This window comes from Odocoileus virginianus, chromosome 20, assembly GCF_023699985.2.
Source record: "Odocoileus virginianus isolate 20LAN1187 ecotype Illinois chromosome 20, Ovbor_1.2, whole genome shotgun sequence".
NCBI classification, from domain to species: domain Eukaryota; kingdom Metazoa; phylum Chordata; class Mammalia; order Artiodactyla; family Cervidae; genus Odocoileus; species Odocoileus virginianus.
Window position 1 is genome coordinate 16,425,949 of NC_069693.1, and position 25,383 is coordinate 16,451,331.

At 44.6% G+C, this 25,383-nt stretch overlaps 2 protein-coding genes and 1 long non-coding RNA gene across 6 annotated transcripts in view; 1 reads left to right on the plus strand and 2 right to left on the minus strand.

The window, feature by feature from the left end:
• Positions 1 to 9,062, plus strand: part of LOC139029875 (uncharacterized) — a 123,148-nt gene extending 114,086 nt beyond the window's left edge. The window contains exons 1-3 of one of the 3 annotated variants that reach the window (XR_011482144.1): positions 7,415 to 7,513; positions 7,741 to 7,930; positions 8,912 to 9,062. This is a non-coding gene — a long non-coding RNA (uncharacterized lncRNA). The other 2 variants (XR_011482143.1, XR_011482145.1) reach the window with 2 other exon arrangements.
• LOC139030042 (androgen-binding protein homolog) lies at positions 616 to 2,880 on the minus strand. The gene is made up of 3 exons (XM_070451915.1): positions 2,774 to 2,880; positions 2,067 to 2,248; positions 616 to 851 (listed from the first exon to the last, which is right to left on the minus strand). Exons 1-3 carry the CDS (start codon positions 2,838 to 2,840, stop codon positions 750 to 752), a joined length of 351 nt encoding a protein of 116 aa, XP_070308016.1. The 5' UTR covers positions 2,841 to 2,880; the 3' UTR covers positions 616 to 749.
• Positions 9,063 to 24,065: 15,003 nt separating the features above from the next.
• The window catches only part of WTIP (WT1 interacting protein), a 56,555-nt gene continuing 55,237 nt past the window's right edge, over positions 24,066 to 25,383 (minus strand). For both annotated transcript variants that reach the window (XM_070450982.1, XM_070450981.1), the window contains one exon: positions 24,066 to 24,408. In XM_070450982.1, coding sequence (XP_070307083.1) covers positions 24,366 to 24,408 — 43 coding nt within the window. In that variant the 3' untranslated portion in view covers positions 24,066 to 24,365. The remainder of the gene's footprint in view (positions 24,409 to 25,383) is intronic.

A 25,383-nucleotide genomic window follows, 5' to 3' on the forward strand; every position in this document is an offset into this window, starting at 1 on the left:
TAACAACATTCCCACTGGGGTAGCTTCTTCCATCCACTCCCATCTTCCTGTTCTAAGACTTCATGGGGGTCCTGGCCCCCATGGTAGGACCACAAAGAGCAGTGGTACTTAGTGTGCCCAATGAAATGTCAGGATCCTCAGAAGACATCCACCTAAGAAGCAAAAAAATTGGCAAATGCCACTGGGAGAAAGAGAGGATCTGTTACAGGCCTGCTTAAGTCATGTCCTGAGTCACCCATCAATAACCAGAGAAACATTAAAAGGACTAGAGGATGTGTCACTGTGCTAAAGGCCAGAATGGGAGACATGCTATCAGTGCCCACAGACAACACTTTTATCCCTCCAGTGTTATAAACCATACATTCATTTAACCCTAACTGGAAGTCAAGAGTAATGTGTATGTTACTCTGCTTAATCTTGGCACACAATCCAAGTTTAGCAGATGACAGAATGACTTGAGAAAGTTACGACAAACTTGTCCACAGCCCCAGGTTTATCCTCGTTCTGTCTGACCCTGGTCCCCACGCTCTCAGTGACCACATGTGTCACTTCTCACCATCTCCCAAGACCTCCTGCCTCACACCCTCCCCACAGCACACACTGCGCACACTGAGCAAAGCTGCAGTTATTTTATTAGAGTCATACTGACAGAGACCATATTAGTGAAACAGGTGTCTTGATTCCAGCTTTAGTTGAGAAGGAGAATAAGGCAGGTAGATCAAGTGCCGACCAGACATCCCTGGCAAAGATTATCTCGCCAGAGATGTCACACTGAGAATTAATCCTAAAACAGTATCCACCACCGAGGACAATACATAGTCACTGCAATCCCCACTCAAGATGACGGAAATCTAGGAGGGAGAAGAAGGAGGAAAGACAGGAACTGAGCCCACAGCTGGTCTATCTTGTCTCCTCAGAATCACCTCATGCCTTACCCTCAGGGATTCAGCCCCATCCCCAGCAAGAACCTCTGCCCACAGACCCACCACTGGAGAAGGGGCTGCCAGCAGGCACCAGGGGGAGAATGGCTCCCTAACAGCCCAGGCACAGGTGTCAGGAGGGAGACGGAGGCACCAACCATGCCAGAGAGGGGAGGAGATAACAAGGGTCAGCAGGACACAGCAGGGGCTGGTCCTGAGGAAGAGCAAGGTGCTAGAGTCTGGGTTTGGGTCACACCTCCTGCACCTGATCCTCTTCTGTCAGGTATGCTGGGTGGACGGACTGTGTATGCAGGTGTCATAAACAACCCCATGTGCCCTGTGTGCTCATATTAGTGCATGCAGGTCTGTTCCTGGAAAGCCTCTCATTTAAAAAAATCAACAACTTGAAGAAAATATGCTCAGATGGACTATTCAAAATCTCCAATACTTATGAAAAAAACAAAGAGAGGAAAAAAAAGAATACCTCAGGAGATCCATTGCTAGCTCAAGTGAGCAGCCACAAAGACCTAGAAGCCTCCTCCGTAGTTTCAGGCACCAAAATACCACAGTGGGAAATCAGGCTTGTAGGCACTGAGACCATACTGGTGGAAATGGGGATCTGAGCCAGAGCAATGGCCATCAGAGTGGGAAAAAGATGAAGTGAAGTGGCAATAAGTCATAAACCTTACAAACCTAGAGAATCTCATGCTGGAAAGAGACTCTTAAGGTAGGGGCTCCTTTACAATATTCCTAAAAGGAAGCTGATATCACTCCTTCCAGTGTGGGAGCTGAATGCTTCCTTTCCTGCCAAGAATAAAACTCTACTCCTCCAATGCTAGCTCCTCACACTGAGGGAAAAAAACATGAGTTAACATACTTGACCTACTGCACCGAGGCCAGTCCCCTATTGTGTGCGAGGTGACTGGCATAACACAGGCATATTTGGTAGCCGAAGAGGCTGGACATGCAGGTGGACTGTGCTTGCATATTCCAGGTGCTGCAGGGTGGAGCAAAGGTTTATGTGCTTCTTTGTTTATAGCTCTTGTCTGCCACATATCCCATGACTACATGATCTATTACCATGTGGCATACTGCACTATGCATGTTAGTGGGCAGGGCAGGGTAGGGGTGAGGGGAGTAAATTACCATGCTTTTTATATTCAACAGTTTGTCATCAAATCCCGCCTCATTGAAGCAATCCTGGATTCTTCCTATAGCTTCATTTTCTCCATCAGTAGCATCGACCAAACTGAGAGTTGAGTTCAACAATGTTTTGCTTCCAAGGGCCATCGAGCTAAATGCTGCACTAAACATAGGGCAGGCTTCGGCTGAAGGCACAGACAGAAAACACTTCATCAAAAGAATAACCAGAGTAGGAGGTTCCTGTTTCCCACCGCTTGATAAGAACTCACACATCCAAAGCTTCCAGACTCATCCCAAAGCTCCCAAGCTTCCAGACCTGCCCTCACCCAGGACTGCCGACATCCCAGACAGAAAACCTTCCCTATGAGGCACTCCCAGCAGAGGGAGCAGCAAGAGGGGCGAGGTCTGGAGACTCCTCTGCCCTTGACCATCATCCCCAGGCATATCAGCCGGCGTCCACCCTTGCAGTGAGCACCACTATACCCAACAAACTATCCCCCAGGGTGTGCACAGCTAGAGACCCTTCCAACTCCACAACACCCCCTCCATTCAAAGACTGAAAGCCTCAAGCAGTTTGTACAGGACTCCTGGGCACTGATCAGACAGCTGCCCTCACAAGCCCCTCGAAGTGGCTTGGACAGGACTGGGAAGGATGCAGTGAGACGGCACCAGGCAAGGATCAGGAGGGCCATCCAGACTCTCCTTCCTACCCTCACGCATCTCAAAGATCAGCTCTCTGGTCACCAGCAGGGCCAGCACAAGCAGTAGTCCCTTCATCGTGGCAGTGGCTGGAGTGCTCTGCTCAGGGTAGGGTTTCTGTCACTTTATAAACAACTAGCTCCCTGAGCCCAGCCCATGCCCCTCCCAGGAGGAACACAGACCTGTAGCAAGGCTCCAGGCACAGGTGGCTCCCTAGGCCCTTGGGGTGTTTACGGTAGAAGCCCTTCGTACTCTGAGATCAGAGCTCCTGGAGAAGATGTGGTAGCATCTTTGCCAAAGATCAAGTGGAGCTGACATTTCTAAGTGACTCCACTTGGAGCCAAGTGCTTGGATGTCCCAACCCCAACCATCACCAGTTTTCTTGGTCATCCTTCCCCCAGCCCATCCTGGTTTCCCAGGGGCAGCACTCTCCCAAACTAAGCAGATGGAATCACAGGAGGGTCAAGGACAGGTCTACACCACTGTCGGGTAGAAAAAAGGTCATCCAGAATCCTTCCTTTTTCCCTCAAGTCCTAGAGATAAGAATGAAGAGCTGGACCTTCCTGCAGCCCCCAAATATCTTAACAGCTGCAGTCTCTACACTGGGCCCTGAGTACTGGTGGACAGCAGCCTTGGGCTCCAAATAATTCCAACCTGGGAACTCATAACCTGAAGACATGTGGGTTTTCCCAGGCGCTGGTAATTCTGTAATATTGGATAACTCCACCAGCTTTCCTCTGGGCATTAAGAGAGCAAGTACTGGCACGTTCTGGAGCCCTAGTGGCTCCAGCTTTGCCCCTTCTCCTGGCTGTCCCACCCTCTTCCATCTGTGAAACTGGTCTCAAGAGGTGTTTGGACTGCAGTCTATCCAGAAATATCAGTGAGCAGCTGTGGGGCTGTGCAGTTTGTCTCCTGTATCCGAGACTCTATGAGGTTCACAGCCCTACAAGACACAGGGGATGGGAGCTCTAAGGCCCAGACTTCTGAGTCCACCAGAGGTAGAACTCCATGTGTGAAAAATCTCAAGGGCCAAACTCAACCTTCCAGGCTAGGAAAGCAGTTTGGTGGTACAAACAAAATGATATTGACCTTGAAAACTCTTGAAGGAAGTCTGAGAAGCTCCCAATGGCCAAACTGGAAACAGTTTGACAGACAAAATAAATAAGAGTATTAGACACTAACCCAAAGTATAAAGTAATACCTGTGAGTTCAACTGATCTGAAGAAATGATTAAATAAAAAAACAGGGATTTCCCTAGACGACCTCCTGTGCAATGGAAGCTGGTTCAATCCCTGGTTGGGGAACTAAGATCCCACGTGCCCTGGGGCAACTAGAAGCATCCCACTGCAACTAGAAAGCCTGTGCTCTGCAAAGAAAAAAATCCACAAGTCACAACCAAGACCTAACACACTTAAACCATTAATAAACTAAAATAAATGAAACTGTGTATATGTGGGTGAGGAGACAAAAATTCCATACAGAAACATCCTGAATATCACAGGTAGATTATCCCCTCTAGGAGGCAAATTTAACTGTTCTGCCCCCTCAAGTGGGGGCTAGACTTATTAACTCACCTCCAAAGGAAACAGAAGGGGAAGGGGAAAAACAGTGCAGAAACTGGACTAATACAATATTAATCAACTAATCAAGGCTGATACTCCCACTGGTAAGACACACAGCTGTCATATGTACCCTGATGTGAGGTGACAGGAAAGGCGCTTCCCCTGTGTGGCGTCTTTCTCAAACCACAAAGTCTGAACCCCACGGGACATTATGAGACCAGCAGCAGACAAACTCAGCTTGGGGGCCTCCTACCATCCCTGGCCAGTCCTCCTCACAACTGTCAAGGCCACGACAGACCAGGAGAGAATGAGTAATCCACAGAGCAGAGGACACTGGGGACACAGGACAGTGAATGCAGTGAGTATAGGTTGTGGATTATATTCTGAAATGTAGGAGACATTAATGGACAACCAGGTGAAATACAAATAAAGTATGAGGTTAGTTAGTAGTAATTTTCTAATGTTGTTTCTAAATATTGAGAAATATTTGCAATTTTTCAATAAATAAAAAGTTCTCAAATTAAAAATTATTTTTAAAAAAACTAGCACAAGTAAAGGGCCACATCAGTGGCATTCCTCCATTGACCCTGACCAGCTCTTCACCTAGATGTCATCAAATGTGCCCATGATCTGGGGATGTCTCAGAGGATCCTGTGGCACCCTCGGAAGGGCACTTGTCTGGATCCATAGCAGCCACCTGTGTTATTCAGCACTCCAGACCCTGGTTCCTCTCCTCACAGAGTTGGGGGGCAGTGTCTTCTGAAGGACAGGTGGCACGGCATCCATAGGCAGGGGTCCCACAACATGGAAGCCCTGCCGCCACAGACAGAGCCAGCATGTGCAGCCTGGGCCTTGTGGTGTTCACCTTCCTGCCCAGGAAACTCTGAGGCACATCTGCAGCCCCCTGAGCCCCTCGTGGGGTGACCTTCGGAGGGGTGGTCCCCTGGCAGCAGGAGCCATGGTAAGGAGGGTCTCCACAGAAATCAGCTGACACTGCAGCTCAGTACTTGGTGCCTCTTTGCCAAGAGCAGTTACCGGATGTGAATCCTATTTGGCATAGGGTTCTGACTGTGGTCACACCTTTGTGTCGCAAATTCAGATCAGGCATTCAGGAAACCTTAATCCGCCACAGGTGACTCAGCCAAAGGCCAGTCAGCTGCCTCCAGCAAAAAGCTAGTTGATTATGACCCATCAAATATTTTAAACCTTTACCATATGTAATTATTTCCAGACAATATTTATAAAGCCATCTAGAGTAAGTAGAATTAAAGATATTCTTGCTTATCACCTCAAGGAATGGAATATTCCTGCCATTATTCTAACAAACATTGTGTAACATCTACCGAATGCTGGGCCCTCTCCTAGTCCTGGGATGCAGCAGCACACAGCACAGTTCTCGCCCTCCTGCAGCTCTTCATCACCTAAGAGGGAGTGAAAGACAGTGACCCATGGGAAGAAGTGCTCTGGGTGAAGATGAAGCAGGGGGAGAAGACAGAGGGCCATGGGGGGAGGATGGAGGCAGCATGGCTTGAAATAAGGGCTCAAGATATGGGGAAATCTGTGTCCTGTGATACTTAAAGACACCTGAGGATGAGGGAACGAATCAAGCAGCCACTGGAGGAAGAGCCTCCAGACTGGGAGGGCTCCACATGCAGAGGCCCTGCTGCAGGAGCACACTTGGTCAGGTCAAGAGCAGACAGGAGGCACTGAGGGAGGAGAGAGAGGCAGGGGTAAGCCCACAGAGGCGGCAGCAGTGCGGGGCTGGTTGTGCAACTGGCCCAGAGACTGTGGCCTAGAAGGGGCTTGGCTTTTCCTCAAGTGGGAGCCCTGGAGAGGAGATGGGGGAACAGTACAGAGACACTCAGGAGTAGAAAGAGGTTGCAGAAAATGGTTGGACCTAGAAACTGTCATACAGAGTGAAGAAAGTCAGACAGAGAAGCAGAAACATCTTATGACACCTTTTATATGTGGCATCTAAAAACACATGGACTTCCCTGGTAGCTCAGACGGTAAAGCGTCTGCCTACAATGCGGGAGACCCAGGTTCGATCCCTGGGTCAGGAAGATCCCCTGGAGTAGGAAATGGCAACCCACTCCAGTATTCTTGCCTGGAAAATCCCATGGACTGAGGTTCCTGGTAGGTTACAGTCCATGGGGTCGCCAAGAATCAGACACGACTGAGCAACTTCACTTTCACTTTCTAAAACCACATAATATAAATGAAGTTATTTATAAAACAAAAACAGACTCACAGACTTAGAGAATGAACTTTATGGTTGCCAGGGGAAAGGTGAGAGAGAGTGAGGAAGTTTGGGATGGACGATGCTGTATTTAAAATGGATGGCCAATAAGGACCACTATTGCACAGGGAACTCTGCTCAGTGTTATGAGGCAGCATGGATAGGAGGGGAGTTTGTGAAAGAATGGATACATGTGCATATATATGGCTCAGTCCCTTTGTTGTCCTCCTGAAACTATCATAATCTTCTTAATTGTCTATAATCTAATACACACAAAAAAGTCTCAATTAAAAGAAAAGAAGAAAGAAGTTGCAGAAAATATTTCTGTGTAGAATGAGATGCTATCAAGGTTGCCAGGTGGAGGGACTTGGTCAAGAAAAAACTAGAAATTTCTGGGCCAGCACATAAAAGAGGTTTCCAGCCTCCAGAAACTGGTTCGGGGAAGTGGCCCAACAGAGGCCACTGACAAGATCAAGGACACAGTGATAACAGCAGGGCAGGGCAGGAGCCACCAGAGCGCCTGACCGGGGGGTCAGGTCTTGTGCTCTGACTTGCCTGGCACTTACTCCCTGTGAGACCGTTCCTAAGCTCAGAGTATAAAGTCCACACCTGCCTGTCTTCAAGATCATGTGTTGTTCCGACAGGCTCTCATAGGCCAGCATTCAGGAGGCCTGATTTTTTAGCATTTTTGCCCTTTTTGGTCAACCTGGGGATTTTCAGTTGTTAAGCTTCCTGAGTCAGCTGCCCCTCCCTCAGAGTCCTCCACGGGGAGGAGGCTGAGCCAGTGCCCTCTGTGGACTCAAGGACTAGCATCTTGCCAACACACACAGCTCCTCCTGTGCAGCCCCGGGCAACATCACACTGTGGCCTGGCAGGATCCCCTGAAAAAAGGAAGCATCTGACACAGGCCCCCTGGGGGTGAGGACAAGCAGAGTATACCTCTGCTCCAGGTGAGTAGGGAGCATCTGCCACTGGCACCATGACTCGGGCTGGAGCTCTCCTGCTGCTCTGCACTGCCTTGCTTCTCATCACGGGCATAAGTGAGTGGCTGGGACCTGGGCTCCCGAAGTTTTCTGACACCTTCCCAGGGCAGCACTGAGCATGTCGGGAGGGGGAAGGGAACAGTGTGTTCTGATAAGTATCTTTCAGGGAGTGTGTCCTTATTTTTTTGTTTCAGAGTGTGATGACATCTGCCCAGCCTTGAGGGACACGCTGACCGGTTCATATCGGGAAGCCAGGAGGTGTATATTGAACAAGTTGAAAAGTATAACCAAAACTCTGATGTACTGGAAACTGCTGATATCCTGAAGAGCTGTGTTGATGAGAAGCTGACAGCGGAGGATAAGCAGGATGCTCTCAGTGCTCTGGTGGGTCAGGCTATCTGTGAATGTGCCTGTGGGGCCTATGGCGGAGGGGTGGGGGGTGGGGTGGGAGGGGCAGAGAGGGGTCTACTCAGGGCACTGGGAAGTGGGGGAGATCATTTCCTCCCCACCCTGGCCCTTCCCTGGGGACCTGGGAGCAGAAAGAACCTCATAAATGAGGAGGTAGAGAGGAAGTGGCTAACACCCACAGTGTGGGAAAGGATCCTGCAGGAAGACTCAATCCAGCCTGGAGTTCTTGAGCTGGCTCTGTCTACTCAGCTCTGCCTGGTCACAAGCCTGGGACCGTCCAGGCCCTCCTGACTCTGTGATGCCACCTGCCTTTGGAGTTAGGCCCTCAGCGCTGGCCTCCCTGACTCCAGCCTCTTCAACACAGAAAACTGAATCTGCTGCAGTCCATTTCCATTGAGTCCTTCCTTTCTCCAAACATTAGGTGCTTCAAGTCCCTACTCCATCTCACCTAAACCCCACATTTGTCTTTGTTCCCTGAATCCCAAAGGGCCATTATGCCACACATGCCCTAAGAGGAGGCAGCTTCCAAAAGCTGCCCTCCTGCCCTCCCCAGGCCTGAGATGCCCAGAGTTGAGGATCAGGGTGAATCCTTTCTCTGCTGCCCTAGAGGTGGTGGGACAAGCAGCTATTTCAGCTCTAAGTGTCCAAGGACCAGAGGGAGAAAGCAGACAGGGATCAACTCACCCCTGAAGACTTCCAGGACTCAGTCCAGACCCCTGCCAGATGGTCCTCAGCAATATTCCCCTTTCTATCACAGAAGACTGCCCTCAGCCCTGCAGGGAGACCCCACAACCTCTGTTCCATTGGAGGAAGCCTCACTGGGACATATCCATCCTTTCTTGCTCATAACCGGAGGCCTCTCTCCAAACAAGCCGCCAGGCCCCTCCCCTGAGTTCAGTGCAGTTAACTGTCATGTCCACCCGAGGCCTCACCAGGTTTCTGCACGTTCTCTTACAGAATAAGATATACTCAAGCTCTCTCTGCTGATGGAACTGTCCCTGCCAGGAACCCAAGGAAGCCTCTTGCCTGATCCCTAAGTTATGTCAGCAACCTGCCACATCCAGGTGTCTGATTAAAGTATTCTAGCAATAAAACACCTTGCAATTCATAGGAGAGTGCTTACTCACTAGAGATTGGGCTTTGGATGTGGAGGGAGGGGGGACACAGCCACAGTGGAGACCACCAGTGTGCCTTCCCACTGCAGCCGGATTTCAGTGCTGTCACATGCTTCTCCACAAATTCAGTACATAGGGGTCAGGTTGGTGATCATCATACCAGTCAGAGTGTCTGATCACTTCTATCACCAGAACCCAGGTCATGAGCATCATCCACCAAATTTAGACCTCCCAGAAACCTTGAGGGGTAGGAGTAATCATGATCATCTTAAAGGGAAAATCTGAAGCTCAGAGTGGGTAAAGCATATGCTAAAAAAGACACAGCTTCCCCCACTCATCCACACTGGGGAGACAAGCTCGGCTAACTCACCCTGTGAATGTGCACATATTCCAACCCTTCTTTGGGTCTCCGGTTCCCATTAACAAAATCACACTAACTCCATTCTCCAAAGCTGGAGTGAGACCAAAGTAAAATAATGGGTGAGAACGAGCCCCTGTCCTAAGCACCTGACAGGAGAGGAAGAACAAAGGGTCAAGGTTCACATGCTGAGCTCCATCACTCCTTGGGCCTCAGTTTATCCTAAACCCAACCCGCAAGTTGTGGACTCAGCTGCTTCCACATAAACCCACTGAGTTGGGTCTCACACTCAGAGTGGTCATCCAGGGGCCTGGGGTTTCTTGTTCCTCCTATGTCTCTGCTGCCTGCCCACGAACTGGGCCCCATGCTCACCCTGTCTGATTCTTCTTCTTTTTTTTTTTTTATTAGTTGGAGGCCAACCACCCCACACTATTGTAGTGGTTCTTGCCATACATTGACACGAATCAGCCATGGATATACATGTATTCCCCATCCCGATCCCCCCTCCCACCTCCCTCTCCACCCGATCCCTCTGGGTCTTCCCAGTGCACCAGGTCCGAGCACTTGTCTCATGCATCCAACCTGGGCTGGTGATCTGTTTCACCCTAGATAATATACATGTTTCGATGCTGTTCTCTTGAAACATCCCACCTTCGCCTTCTCCCAGAGTCCACAAGTCTGTTCTATACATCTGAGTCTCTTTTTCTGTTTTGCATATAGGGTTATCGTTACCATCTTTCTAATTCCATATGTATGTGTTAGTATACTGTAATGGTCTTTATCTTTCTGGCTTACTTCGCTCTGTATAATGGGCTCCAGTTTCATCCATCTCATTAAAACTGATTCAAATGAATTCTTTTTTTTTTTTTTTTTTAGTTTACATTTGTATTTTCTTTTTTTTTTATACAGTTTTTTTTCCATTTATTTTTATTAGTTGGAGGCTAATTACTTTACATCATTACAGTAATTTTTGTTATACATTGAAATGAATTAGCCATGGATTTACATGTATTCCCCATCCCAGCCCCCCCTCCCACCTCCCTCTCCACCCGATCCCTCTGGGTCTTCCCAGTGCACCAGGCCCGAGCACTTGTCTCATGTACCCAACCTGGGCTGGTGATCTGTTTCACCCTAGATAATATACATGTTACAGTGCTGTTCTCTTGAAACATCCCACCCTCGCCTTCTCCCAGAGTCCACAAGTCTGTTCTATACATCTGAGTCTCTTTTTCTGTTTTGCATATAGGGTTATCGTTACCATCTTTCTAAATTCCATATATATGTGTTAGTATACTATAATGGTCTTTATCTTTCTGGCTTACTTCGCTCTGTATAATGGGCTCCAGTTTCATCCATCTCATTAGAACTGATTCAAATGAATTCTTTTTAATGGCTGAGTAATATTCCATGGTGTATATGTACCACAGCTTCCTCATCCATTCGTCTGCTGATGGGCATCTGGGTTGCTTCCATGTCCTGGCTATTATAAACAGTGCTGCGATGAACATTGGGGTGCACGTGTCTCTTTCAGATCTGGTTTCCTCGGTGTGTATGCCCAGAAGTGGGATTGCTGGGTCATATGGCAGTTCTATTTCCAGCTTTTTAAGAAATCTCCACACTGTTTTCCATAGTGGCTGTGCTAATTTGCATTCCCACCAACAGTGTAAGAGAATTCCCTTTTCTCCACACCCTCTCCAGCATTTATTGCTTGTAGACTTTTGGATAGTAGCCATCCTGACTGGCGTGTAATGGTACCTCATTGTGGTTTTGATTTGCATTTCTCTGATAATGAGTGATGTTGACCAATGGAAAAAAGACAACCTCTTTAACAAGTGGTGCTGGGAAAACTGGTCAACCACTTGTAAAAGAATGAAACTAGAACATTTCTAACACCATACACAAAAATAAACTCAAAATGGATTAAAGATCTAAATGTAAGACCAGAAACTATAAAACTCCTAGAGGAGAACATAGGCAAAACACTTTCCGACATAAATCACAGCAGGATCCTCTATGACCCACATCCCAGAATATTGGAAATAAAAGCAAAAATAAACAAATGGGACCTAATGAAACTTAAAAGCTTTTGCACAACAAAGGAAACTATAAGCAAGGTGAAAAGACAGCCCTCAGATTGGGAGAAAATAATAGCAAATGAAGCAACAGACAAAGGATTAATCTCAAAAATATACAAGCAACTCCTCCAGATCAACTTCAGAAAAATAAATGACCCAATCAAAAAATGGGCCAAAGAACTCAACAGACATTTCTCCAAAGAAGACATACAGATGGCTAACAAACACATGAAAAGATGCTCAACATCACTCATTTTCAGAGAAATGCAAATCAAAACCACAATGAGGTACCATTACACACCAGTCAGGATGGCTGCTATCCAAAAGTCTACAAGCAATAAATGCTGGAGAGGGTATGGAGAAAAGGGAACCCTCTTACACTGTTGGTGGGAATGCAAATTAGTACAGCCACTATGGAAAACAGTGTGGAGATTTCTTAAAAAGCTGGAAATAGAACTGCCATATGACCCAGCAATCCCACTTCTGGGCATACACACCGAGGAAACCAGATCTGAAAGAGACACGTGCACCCCAATGTTCATCGCAGCACTGTTTATAATAGCCAGGACATGGAAGCAACCCAGATGCCCATCAGCAGACGAATGGATGAGGAAGCTGTGGTACATATACACCATGGAATATTACTCAGCCATTAAAAAGAATTCATTTGAATCAGTTCTAATGAGATGGATGAAACTGGAGCCCATTATACAGAGCGAAGTAAGCCAGAAAGATAAAGACCATTACAGTATACTAACACATATATATATGGACTTTAGAAAGATGGTAACGATAACCCTATATGCAAAACAGAAAAAGAGACTCAGATGTATAGAACAGACTTGTGGACTCTGGGAGAAGGCGAGGGTGGGATGTTTCAAGAGAACAGCATTGAAACATGTATATTATCTAGGGTGAAACAGATCACCAGCCCAGGTTGGGTGCATGAGACAAGTGCTTGGGCCTGGTGCACTGGGAAGACCCAGAGGGATTGGGTGGAGAGGGAGGTGGGAGGGGGGACTGGGATGGGGAATACATGTAAATCCATGGCTAATTCATTTCAATGTATGACAAAAATTACTGTAATGATGTACAGTAATTAGCCTCCAACTAATAAAAATAAATGAAAAAAAAATAGAAAAAAAAATAAAATAAAAAACAAGAACCTATAATATGCTGTCTACAAGAGACTCAATGCAGGGGAAAGACACACAAGGACTTAAACTAAGGGAATGAAAAAAATACTTCATGCAAATGAAATTGACAAGAAAGCGAAGGCAGTGATACTCATAGTAGACAAGATAAACTTTAACACAATGACCATAAAAAAAAGAAAAAAGACATCGTAGAATGATAAAGGGATCAATACAAGAAGAGGATATTGTACTTGTTGATGTACATGCACCCAGTATTCAGTTCAGTTCAGTCGCTCAGTCATGTCCAACTCTTTGAGACCCCATGAATCGCAGCACACCAGGCCTCCCTGTCCATCACCAACTCCCAGAGTTTACTCAAACTCATGTCCATAGAGTCGGTGATGCCATCCAACCATCTCATCCTCTGTCATCCCCTTCTCCTCCTGCCCCCAATCCCTCCCAGCATCAGGGTCTTTTCCAATGAGTCAACTCTTTGCATGAGGTGGACAAAATACTGGTTTCAGCTTCAGCATCAGTCCTTCTCAATGAACACCCAGGACTGATCTCCTTTAGGATGGACTGGTTGGATCTCCTTGCAGTCCAAGGGACTCTCAAGAGTCTTCTCCAACACCACAGTTCAAAAGCATCAATTCTTCTGTGCTCAGCTTTACTCACAGTCCAACTCCCACATCCACACATGACTACTGGAAAAACCATAGCCTTGACTAGACAGACCTTTGTAGGCAAAGTAGTCTCTGCTTTTTAATATGCTGTCTAGGTTGGTCATAACTTTCCTTCCAAGGAGTAAGCGTCTTTTAATTTCATGGCTGCAGTCACCATCTGCAGTGATTTTGGAGCCCAAAAAAATAAAGTCTGACACTGCTTCCATGTTTCCCCATCTATTTCCCATGAAGTTATGGGACCAGATGCCATGATCTTACTTTTCTGAATGTTAAGTTTAAGCCAACTTTTTCACTCTCCTCTTTCACTTTCATCAAGAGGCTTTTTAGTTCTTCTTCACTTTCTGCCATAAGGGTGGTGTCATCAGCATATCTGAGGCTATTTGTATTTCTCCCGGCAATCTTGATTCCAGCTTGCGCTTCTTCAAGCCCACCGTTTCTCATCATGTACTCTGCATGTAAGTTAAATAAGCAGGGTGACAATATACAGCCTTGACGAACTCCTTTTCCTGTTTGGAACCAGTCTGCTGTTCCATGTCCAGTTCTAACTGTTTCTTCCTGACCTGCATACAGGTTTCTCAAGAGGCAGGTCAGGTGGTCTGGTATTCTCATCTCTTGAAGAATTTTCCACAGTTTATTGTGATCCACACAATCAAAGGCTTTGGCATAGTCAATAAAGCAGAAATAGATGTTTTTCTGGAACTCTTGCTTTTTCAATGATCCAACAGATGTTGGCAATTTGATCTCTGGTCCCTCTGCCTTTTCTAAAACCAGCTTGAATAACTGGAATTTCACGGTTCACATATTGCTGAAGCGTGGCTTAGAGAATTTTGTGTACCCAGTATAGGAGTAACTAAATATACAAAACAAACACTAACATAGATAAAAGCAACAGAAATCCTAAATGATACAACAGACCAGTTGGACTTAATTAATATCTACAAGACACTATATCCAAAAGATGCCAAAGATGCCAAAGTACACGTTCTTCTCAAGTATGGAACATCCTATAGGTCAGACCACATACTAGTTCACAAAACTAGGTCTCAACAAATTTTAAAGGATAGGAATTATGTCAGACACCTTTTCTGACCACAAAGGTATAAAAACTGTGGCAGTTGTAACAGTTCTAAGACAGAAGTTCACAGTAATCAAGTTGTCCTAAACAAACAAGAAAAATCTGAAGTAAACAGCCTACCACATAAAATAATTAGACAGATAAGAACAAACAAAACCTAAAGTCAACATAAAGATAAAAATAATAAAGATCAGAGAGGAAACAAATAAAATATAAATAAAAAATAGAGAAGGTCAATAAAACAAAGAGCCGTTTTTTTGAAAAGATAAATAAAATCAACAAATCTAGCCAGGATGATCAAGAAGAAAAGAGAAGGGATCCAAATACACAAAATAAGAAATGAAAGAGGGAAAAAAAATGATACCACAGAAATACAAAAAAAATCATGAGACTACTATATGCCAACAAATTGGACAACCTAGAAGAAATGGACAAGTTTCTGGAAGCATACAGCCTGCCAAGAGTGAGCCAAGAAGAAACTGATAGTTTGAACGGATCAATCAGCAGAAGTAAAATAGAATCTGTAATTAAAAAAAAAAAAAAGAAGTTCCTGCGAACAAAAGGCTAGGACTGGATGGATTTGCTGGGGAAATCTACCAAACATTACAAAAATAACTTATACTCATCCTTCTCAAACTATTCCAAAAAACTGAAGTGGAGGGAAATTTATCCAAATTCCAAATTTATCCTCTGAGCTCACCATCACTCTAATACCAAAACCAGACAAAGACACTACAGAAAAAGAAAATTACAGGCCAGTATCTTTGATGAATATAGATGTAAAAATCCTCAACAAAATATTAGCAAACTGAATCCAATGATACATTTTTTTAAAAAAGGGGATCATATAACACAATCAAGTTTGATTCATTCTAGGATCACAAAGAAAGTCAACATATGCAAATCAGGACTTCCTTGATGGATAAGAAGATAGTGGGTAAGGATCTGTCTGCCAGTACAGGGGACACGGGTTCAATTCCTGGTCCAGGAAGATTCCCCACATGCCATGGAGCAACTCTTTAGTTTAAAGCCTATGCGCTCTAACTACTGAACTTATGCCCTAGAGCCAAAAAGCCACAACTATTGAGCCGGTGTCCCACAACAATTCAAGCCTGCAAGCTCCATAGCCTTTGAGCCACAACTACTGAGCCCATGTGCTGCAACTACTGAAGCCTGCACTCCTAGAGCCTGTGCTCTGCAACTAGAGAAGCCACCACAATGAGAAGCCTGCACACTGCAACAAAGAGGAGCCCCCACTTGCTGCAACTAAGAAAACATTCATGCAGCAATGAAGACTCAGAGCAGCCAAAAATAAATAATTTCTTTAAAAGTCAACACATGCAAATCAATCAATATGTCATAGTAACAAAAGGAAAGACAAAAACATTATAATCTCAGTAGACAGAAAGTATGTGACAAAATTCAACATCCATTCACAATTTAAAAGAAGAAAAAAAAAAACCTCACCAAAGTGGGTAAACAGTCACACCTGACTTGGCAACTAAACAACAAAAAGTGGGTATAAAGGTAACATAGCCCAACAATAATAAAAACCATTTATAACAAATCAATACCCAACATAATAATCAATGTTGAAAAGCTGAAAGCTTTCCCACTAAATTCAGGAACAAGACAAGAATGCCCAGTCTTACCACTTTAGTTCAGCATAGTATTGGAAGTCTTAGCCACAGCAAATGGACAAGAAAAATAAATAAAAGGTATACAAATTAGGTTGGTAGCTCAGTCAGTAAAGAGCCTGCCTGCAATGTAGGAAACCTGGGTTTGATCCCTAGGTCAGGAAGATCCCCTGGAGGAAGAAATGGCAACCCACTCTAGCTATCCTTGCCTGGAAAACCCCATGGACAGAGGAGCCTGGCGGGCTGCAGTCCATGGGGTCACAAAGAGTCGAACACGACTAAGCAACTAACACACACAGAGAGAGATCCTACAGATGCAGTAAAGCAAGAGAAAAAATAACCTATGCAAATTGGAAAGGAAAAAACAAACAGGTATTAGATATATTCATATAAGTACAAAAGAATCTACAGATAAAATATTTTAATATAAAATATTTAAAATTTTTGGCTGTGCTTGGTCTTCGTTGTGATACGTGGGCTTTCTATAGTTGCAGAGCATGGGCTCAAGAACTCATACAGTCAGTAATTGCAGCATGTGGGCTTAGCTACCCTGAGAAATGTGGGATCTTTATTCCCTGACCAGGGATAGAACCCATGTCTCCTGCATCAGAATGCAGATATTTTTTCTTTTAAATTATTTTTTTTCCATTTATTTTTATTCGTTGGAGGCTAATTGCTTTACAGTATTGTAGTGGTTTTCGCCATACATTGACATGAATCAGCCATGGATTTGCATGTGTTCCCCATCCCGATCCTCCCTCCCACCTCCCTCTCCATCCCATCCCTCTGGGTCTTCCCAGTGCCCCAGCCCTGAGCTGCATCCAACCTGGGCTGGTGATCTGTTTCACCCTTGATAGTATACTTGTTTCAATGCTGTTCTCTCTGAACATCCCACCCTCACCTTCTCCCACAGAGTCTAAAAGTCTGTTCTGTACATCTGTGTCTTTTTCTGTTTTGCATATAGGGTTATCATTACCATCTTTTTAAATTCCAAATATATGTGTTAGCATACTGTATTGGTCTTTATCTTTCTGGCTTACTTCACTCTGTATAATGGGCTCCAGTTTCATCCATCTCATTAGAACTGATTCAAATGAATTCTTTTTAATGGCTGAGTAATATTCCATAGTGTATATGTACAACAGCTTTCTTATTCATTCATCTGCTGATGGGCATCTAGGTTGCTTCCATGTCCTAGCTATTATAAACAGTGCTGCGATGAATATTGGGGTGCATGTGTCTCTTTCAGATCTGGTTTCCTCGGTGTGTATGCCCAGGAGTAGGATTGCTAGGTCATATGGCAGTTCTATTTCCAGTTTTTTAAGGAATCTCCACACTGTTTTCCATAGTGGCTGTACTAGTGTGCATTCCCACCAACAGTGTAAGAGGGTTCCCTTTTCTCCACACCCTCTCCAACTTTTAAATTATTTATTTTTAATTGGAGGATAATTGCTTTACAATATTGTGTTAATTTCAGCCATAAATGAATCAGCAATAGTTACACATATGTCCCCTCCCTCCTAAACCTTTCTCCCACCTCCCAGCACATCTCACCCCACTCCTCTAGGTTGTCAGAGATCACCAGTTTGAGCTCAGAGTCATTCACCAAATTCCCACTGGCTATTACATATGGAATGCTATTACATATGGTATGTTTCCATGCTACTCTTTCAACTTGTCCTACCCTCTCCTTCCCCTACCGTGTCCACAAGTCTGTTTTCTATGTCTGCGTCTCCACTGCTGCCCTGCAAATAGGTTCATCGGTACCATCTTTCTATATTCCATATATATGTGTTAATGTATGATATTTTTCTTTTTGACACTTCACTCTGTGTAACAGGCTCTAGGTTCATCCAATTCATTAGAACTCACTCAAATGTATTCCTTTTTATGGTTTAGTAGTATTCCACTGTATATATGTACCACAACTTCTTTATCCATTCATCTGTCAATGGACATCAGGTTGCTTCCATGTCCTGGCTATGGTAAATAGTGCTGCAACGAACACTGGAGTACACGTGTATTTTTCATTTATGGTTTCCTCAGAATACAAGCCTAGTAGTGGGGTTGCTGGGTCATTTGGTAGATTTATTCTTGGTTTTTTAAGGAATCTCTATACTGTTCTCCACAGTGGCTGAATCAATTTAATTCCCACCAACACTGCAAGAGGGTTCCCTTTTCTCCACACCCTCTCCAGCATTTATTGTTTATAGATTTTTTTTTTATGATGGCCATTCTGACCAGAATGAGGCAATAGCTCATTGTAGTTTTGATTCGCATTTCTCTAATGAGCAATGGTAAGCATATTTTCATGTTTTTATTAGCCATCTGGATGTCTTCATTGGAGAAATGTCTGTTTAGGTATTCTGTCTGCTCACTTTTTTTTTTTTTTAATCTGGGGTACAAATTTTATTGTCGAAAAGATTTCTGAAGTTATTATAGATAGCTGAATTAGAAATAATAAAAACTAGCTGAAAATCAAAACTAGCCTAAAATAAGAATATCAATTTGAGCAAGAAAAACGCCGTTCAGCTGTGTGACAGAAACAATTCAGACATCCTTATGGGACTTTAGTAAAAGCTGCTTCTCAAATTTTACATCCAATGTTTTCCCTGTGTCTTATGAGGACAGAGAAAAGCTGATGGGGCAAAGAGGATCAGCAAGGAGACTGGCAGTGTTTTCTGCCCACTTTTTGACTGGGTTGTTCATTTTTCTGATATTGAGCTGCATGAGCTGCTTGTGTATTCTGGAGATTAATTCTTTGTCAAATGTTTCATTTGCTATTATTCCCCCCCCCCCCATGCTGAAGGTTGTCTTTTCATCTTGTTTATAGTTTTCTTTGATGTGCTAAAGTTTTGGAGTATAAGTCCCACTTATTTTCGATTTTTGATCACTGCCTCCTATATAATGTCATGAACTTCCATCCATAGTTCTTCAGGTACTCTGTCTATTAGATCCAATCCCTTGAATCTATTTGTCACTTCCACTGTAATATCATAAGGGATTTGATTTAGGTCATATCTGAATGGTCTAGTGGCTTTCCCTACTTTCTTCAATTTAAATCTGAATTTGGCAATAAGGAGTTCATGATCTGAGCCACAGTCAGCTCTTGGTCTTGCTGACTGTATAGAACTTCTCCATCTTTAGCTACAAAGAATATAATCAATCTGATTTCAGTGTTGACCATCTGGTGATGTCCATGTGTAGAGTCTTCTCCTGTGTTGTTGGAAGAGGGTGTTTGCTATAACAAATGCGTTCTCTTGGCAAAACTGGTAGCCTTTATCCTGCTTCATTTTGTCTTCCAAGGTCAAATTTGCCTGTTACTCCAGGTATTTCTTGACTTCCTGCTTTTGCATTCCAGTCCCCTATGATGAAAAGGACACCTTTTCTGGGCGTTACTTATAGAAGGTCTCATAGGTCTTCAAAGAACCATTCAACTTCAGCTTCTTCAGCATTACTGGTTGGGGCATAGGCTTGGATTACTGTGATGTTGAATGATTTGCCTTGGAAACGAACCAAGATCATTCTGTCATTTTTGAGATTGCACCCAAGTACTGCATTTCAGACTCCTCTGGCGACAATGAGGGGTACTCCATTTCTTCAAAAGGATTCTTGCCCACAGTAGTAGATATAATGGTCATCTAAATTAAATTTGCCCATCCAGTCCATTTTAGTTAAAACTCAACATTCAAAAAACAAAGATCATGGCACACGGGCCCATCACCTCATGTCAAATAGATGGTGAAACAATGAAAACAGCAACAGACTTTATTTGGCGGGGCTCCAAAATCATTGCAGATGGTGACTGCAGCCATGAGATTAAAACATGCTTGCTCCATGGAAGAAAAGCTATGACCAACCTAGACAGCATATTAAGAAGTAGAGACATTACTTTGCTGACAAAGGTCCATATAGTCAAAGCTATGGTTTTTCCCAGTAGTCATGTATAGATGTGAGAGTTGGACTATAAAGAAAGTTGAGCACCAAAGAATTGATGCTTTTGAACTGTGGTATTGGAGAAGACTCTTGAGAGTCCCTTCGACTGCAAGGAGACCAAGCCAGTCAATCCTAAAGGAAATCAACCCTGAATATTCATTGGAAGGACTGATGCTGAAGCTGAAACTCCAATACTTTGGCCACCTGATGCGAAGAACTGACTCATTGGAAAAGACCCTATGCTGGGCAAGACTGAAAGCTGGAGAAGAATGGGATGACAGAGGATGTGATGGTTGGATGGCATCAGCAACTCGATGGACATGAGTTTGAGCAAGCTTCAGGAGTTGGTGATGGACAGGGAAGCCTGGCGTGCTGCAATCCATGGGGTTGCAAAGAGTTGGACACGACTGAGTGACTTAACTGAACTGATTTTTGTTTTTATTTCCATTACTCTAGAAGGTGGGTCACAGAGGATCTTCCTGTGATATATGTCAAAGAGTGTTCTGCCTAGGTTTTCCTCTAAGAGTTTTATAATTTCTGGTCTTACATTTAGGTTTTTAATCCATTTTGAGTTTGTCTTTGCTTATGGTGTTAGGAAGTGTTCTAATTTCCTTCTTTTACATGTAGCTGTCCAGTTTTCCCAGCACCACTTATTGAAGAGACTATCTTTTCTCCATTGTATATTCTTGCCTCCTTTGTCAAAGATAAGGTGCCCATAGGTGTGTGGGTTTATCTCTGGGCTTTCTATCTTGTTCCATTGGTCTATGTTTCTGTTTTTGTAACAATACCATACTGTCTTGATGACTGTAGCTTTGTAGTAGTATAGTCTGAAATCAGGAAGGTTGATTCCTCCAGCTTTATTCCTCTTTCTCAAGATTCCTTTAGCTGTTCAGGGTTTTTTTTGTTTCTATACAAACTGTGAAATTTTTTTTCTAGTTCTGTGAAAAATGGAAAGGCAGACTCTTAACCACTGTACCACAAGAGGAGTCCCAGCACTCACTTTTTTTTTTTTTTTTTTAGCACTCTCATTTTTGACAAAGACAGCACTTGAAAAGCACTGGGAAAGTGATGAAATTTTCCTATTGGTACCAGGAAAATAAGATTTCTACATGAAAAAGTAATTGGACTCCTACCTCACAACCACACACAAAATTTAATACTATATGTATTATAGACCTCAATGGGAAAGGCAAAACAAAGTCTTTAGAAATGATATAAAAGAATATTTTTATAACTTTGGGAATAACAAGATTTTTAAAACAAAACACACACACATACACACAACCCTGATCTTAAGGGATAGCCATGATAAATTCAATTATATTAAATTTTAAACTTGGGTTTATTAAAATACCATTAAGAAAGTAAAAAGGTAATTCATTGTGTTGGGAAAGATTTTCAACAAATAATCAACCAAGGTCTCTTATCCAGAATATAAAAAGAACAATTGATTCTAATTAGTCAATCAGGGTGGGGAAAGTAAGAAAATGCAACACATAAATGAAGAAAATACTTCCACTGGCATTTCACAAAATTATCAATAAACGTATGAAGTGCTCAATACATCAGTAAAAACAAATTGAAACCACAATGAGATACCACTGCACATCTCCCTACCAGTGACTAATATCAGAAAGAGATATAATACCAGCTATTTATTGGCGCTATAGAGCAAGCAGGAATTAACACACTGCTACTAGGGATGTACACTGATGCAATAACTTTTCTATTTTAAAGTTAAAAATGTTTTTCTAGAAGATCACACAAAAGTTGGGAAGGGAAGGAAGAATGTCAACTTGCCTACATCAAAATCTGGGCTGAGACGGGATAAAGAGCTGCTTACGGAAACTAGCAGCTGGAGCAAACCACAGAGATCAAGATAGTACCCAGGCAACAGACCAGCAGCCTGGGTCAGCCAACTTTATGATCACTGGTGGAGTTCAGCAGGGACAACAGAGGTGCTGGCTCCAGCTTTTCTGAAAGGGAAAAGCTGAAGTTCACTCTTTTTTTTTTGTTTGTTTGTTTGTTTTTTTTTCCATTTATTTTTATTAGTTGGAGGCTAATTACTTTACAACATTGCAGTGGTTTGAAGTTCACTCTTTAACAGGTTTCTGGTGGTCTTGTGCTCCTCTCAGTCACTGCCATTGAATTCCTCATGACCACACTTTGTCCTCACTCAGGCAGGTTTGAGCTGGGTGTGTAAAAGCCCTTGACACGACATCTCTTAAAGAAGGTGCGCTTTGTATGTTAAACTTGTTGTGTATGTGATTACACTCTTGGATCCCCTCAGGAGCCTGAAGCAAGAAGCTGGAACAACAAAGTGCCTATACTGCTGCTTCTTGCAAATGCTGTAGATACAAAGACTGGCAAGACGGCTGAGGCCCAAACTTCAAAACAAACTGCTCCCAGGGGCAGCCTCTTCAGGGTTTCACCAGGGTCCCCATCCATCCTGCCCCCTTGGCGGGGGTTGGAGGGAGCGTCGCAGGGGTGCGGGATTGGATTCCTGTGCTATTGTGCTCATTCCTTGGTCAGCAGGCCCCAGTCTCAGATCGAGGTCTCTGCCTGACAGTCTCTATCCAACTCCTGCCCCCAAATCCCTCAAAGTCCATATGACTCCCCACCCTGAGGGCCACGGAAAGGGAAAGGAAGTGAGTTGTGTGAGGAATGCATTGTTTGGGGACAAGGCTCTTTTCCATAGCCCAGCCTGGCCACAGGACCAACAGTCCCTGGCTGAAAAATCACACAGCTCCATAAACAGAGGGTGCTCGGTCCCATGACCAGGCTCATGTGGGAGCCAGTCTGGCTGGAGAAGCAGGAAGCCTGGCTGAGGAAACTCAGAAATACCATTAGCACTGTTGGCTCAGCTGGAAGACCATCCATTTCCCAAAATGACCTGGCTGAGAGACAGGGAGATCAATGCCAGACCTCACCCTATACTCCACCACCAACTCCTGTGCTCAGCCTCAAGGAGATCCAGGTTCTGCAGTAATCACAATGGATCCAACTGCAGTCAGTCTGCCCCATATTTCCTCTGGCCCCTGCAGCCCTCCTTCTCTGCTCTGCTACGGTTCAGTAGAACTACGCACTACTCTGTGTTTCACTGTGTCATGTCCTGTTGTGTTACATTGTGGTGTGAAAACTCCCTGTCCAGGTCCCTCTAAGGTCTCAACTATGAGAAGCCCCTAGGCCCTACTTGGCCCTCAGGAAAGGCCTGTTTCCCCTATGCCTCTGTTCCCTGGCTCACTACTTGGCCCTCACACTGACCCCTCTGCTGCTCACCTACCACTGAACCTCCCCCTCTCTGAAGCTAGCTCACAGTGGAGATCTCCCCAAGTGTCCCCTCCCCTCCATCCTCCAGCACAGACATCTCTAATGGCAACCAGGTGTCAGATTAACTCCTGACTCAATCCACCCCTAGGCCTCAGGGCCACCTTCTGCTCAGACACATGGCATACAGAATGGTTCACACTTGCTCTTGAGCATCCTCACCTAGGGGCCTCTTTGCTATAGCACATGCTGCCCCTCCGGTCCTGGGTTTGTCCTGGACCTCTCTTTGCTGCTAGGCACAGGCAGGAATAAAAACTCACCACCTTTCCTCTACAATCTCGGCTCTGACACCAGCTATGGTGGTACAGGGGAGACCAAGATTTGTTTCTTTTCTTGGCATCCTCATTCCCCACCATACACTTTTACCTGGAGAAAGCTGGAGGGAATTATAAAAGAAAACCTACACTGTTACCTAGCTACAGAGAGCCACATCCCAAGCAGTGTTGGTATGCCTTTCCTAGCCCATCCTCATCACCATATTCCCAGTTGTCCTCCCTCAACCTAGAGACTTTCAGGGCTGACCCATTGTGGTTCAGTCTCTTGACCCCAAACTTAGTACCTGAATTCTCACTGCTAGTCTGAACTACCCTTTCCAAACCCCTCAAAGCCCATTTCTTCTTTCTCTATAACTCAGGTTGCTATCAGCAAACTACCCTCTAGCCTCTTCTCAGAATGTTCCCTTCACTCTCTTTTGATAAGTGAACTGGCCATATTAAGGCAGGTATGTTCACACAAAGATGTGCATAATCAAAATAAGGAAGAAATACTCGCAACTATTACAGTCTTTATTTCTGCAACTGCTCATGTGATCATCAGTTCAGTTCAGTCGTTCAGTCATGTCTGACTCTTTGTGACCCCCATGGACTGCAGCACACCAGACTTCCCTGTCCATCACCAACTCCCGGAGCTTGCTCAAACTCATGTCCAACGAGTCGGTGATGCCATCCAACCATCTCATCCTCTGTAGTCCCCTTCTCCTCCACCTTCAATCTTGCCCAGCATCAGGGTCTTTTCCAATGAGTCAGTTCTTCACTCAGGTGACCAAAGTATTGGAGTTTCAGCTTCAGCATCAGTGGCCTGCCGCAGGGGTAAGGGCTCTGGATGCAGCAGACCTGGATATGACATAAGCCCTTTAGGAGGAGGTCGCCATTAACCCTGCCAGAACTTCCACAGGACTGAGGAAACAGACTGCTGGAGGGCACAAACAGAACCTTGTGTACACCAGGATCCAGAAGAAAGGAGCAGCGACCCCACAAGAGACTGACCCAGAATTTCCAGCAGAGGCATGGGTCAGCAGTGCCCTGCTGCAGGGTCGGGGGCAATGAGTGAGGCAGTGCATGCACAGGACCTTTTGAAGGAAGTTGCCATTATCTTCATTACCTCCACCATAGTTTGGCCTCAGGTCAAACAACAGGGAGGGAACACAGCCCCGCCCATCAACAGAAAATTGGATTTAAAATTTACTGAGCATGGCCCCACCCACCAGAACAAGACCCAGTTTCCCCCTCAGTCAGTCTCTCTCATCAGGAAGCTTCTATGAGCCTCTTATCCTGATCCATCAGAGGACAGACAGACTGAAAACCACAATCACTTAAAACTAACCAAACTGATCACCTGGACCACAGCTTTGTCTAACTCAATGTAACTATGAGCCATGCCTTCCTTGTAAAGCCACCCAAGATGGACGGGTCATGGTGGAGAGTTCTGACAACACATGGTCCACTGGAGAAGGGAATGGCAAACCACTTCAGTATTCTTGCCTTGAGAACCCCATGACAGCATGAAAAGGCAAAACAATAGGACACTTTTTGTGTCTTCTCCAAAGATGAACTCCCCAGGTTGGTAGGTGCCCAATATGCTACAGGAGATCAGTGGAGAAATAACTCCAGATAGAATGAAGAGACGGAACCAAATAAAAAACAACACCCAGTTGTAAATGTGACTGGTGATGGAAGTAAAGTCCAATGCTGTAAAGAGCAATACTGCATAGGAACCTGGAATGTTAGGTTCATGAATCAAAGCAAAATGTAAGTGATCAAACAGGAGATGGCAAGAGTGAACATTGACATTTTAGGAATCAGTGAACT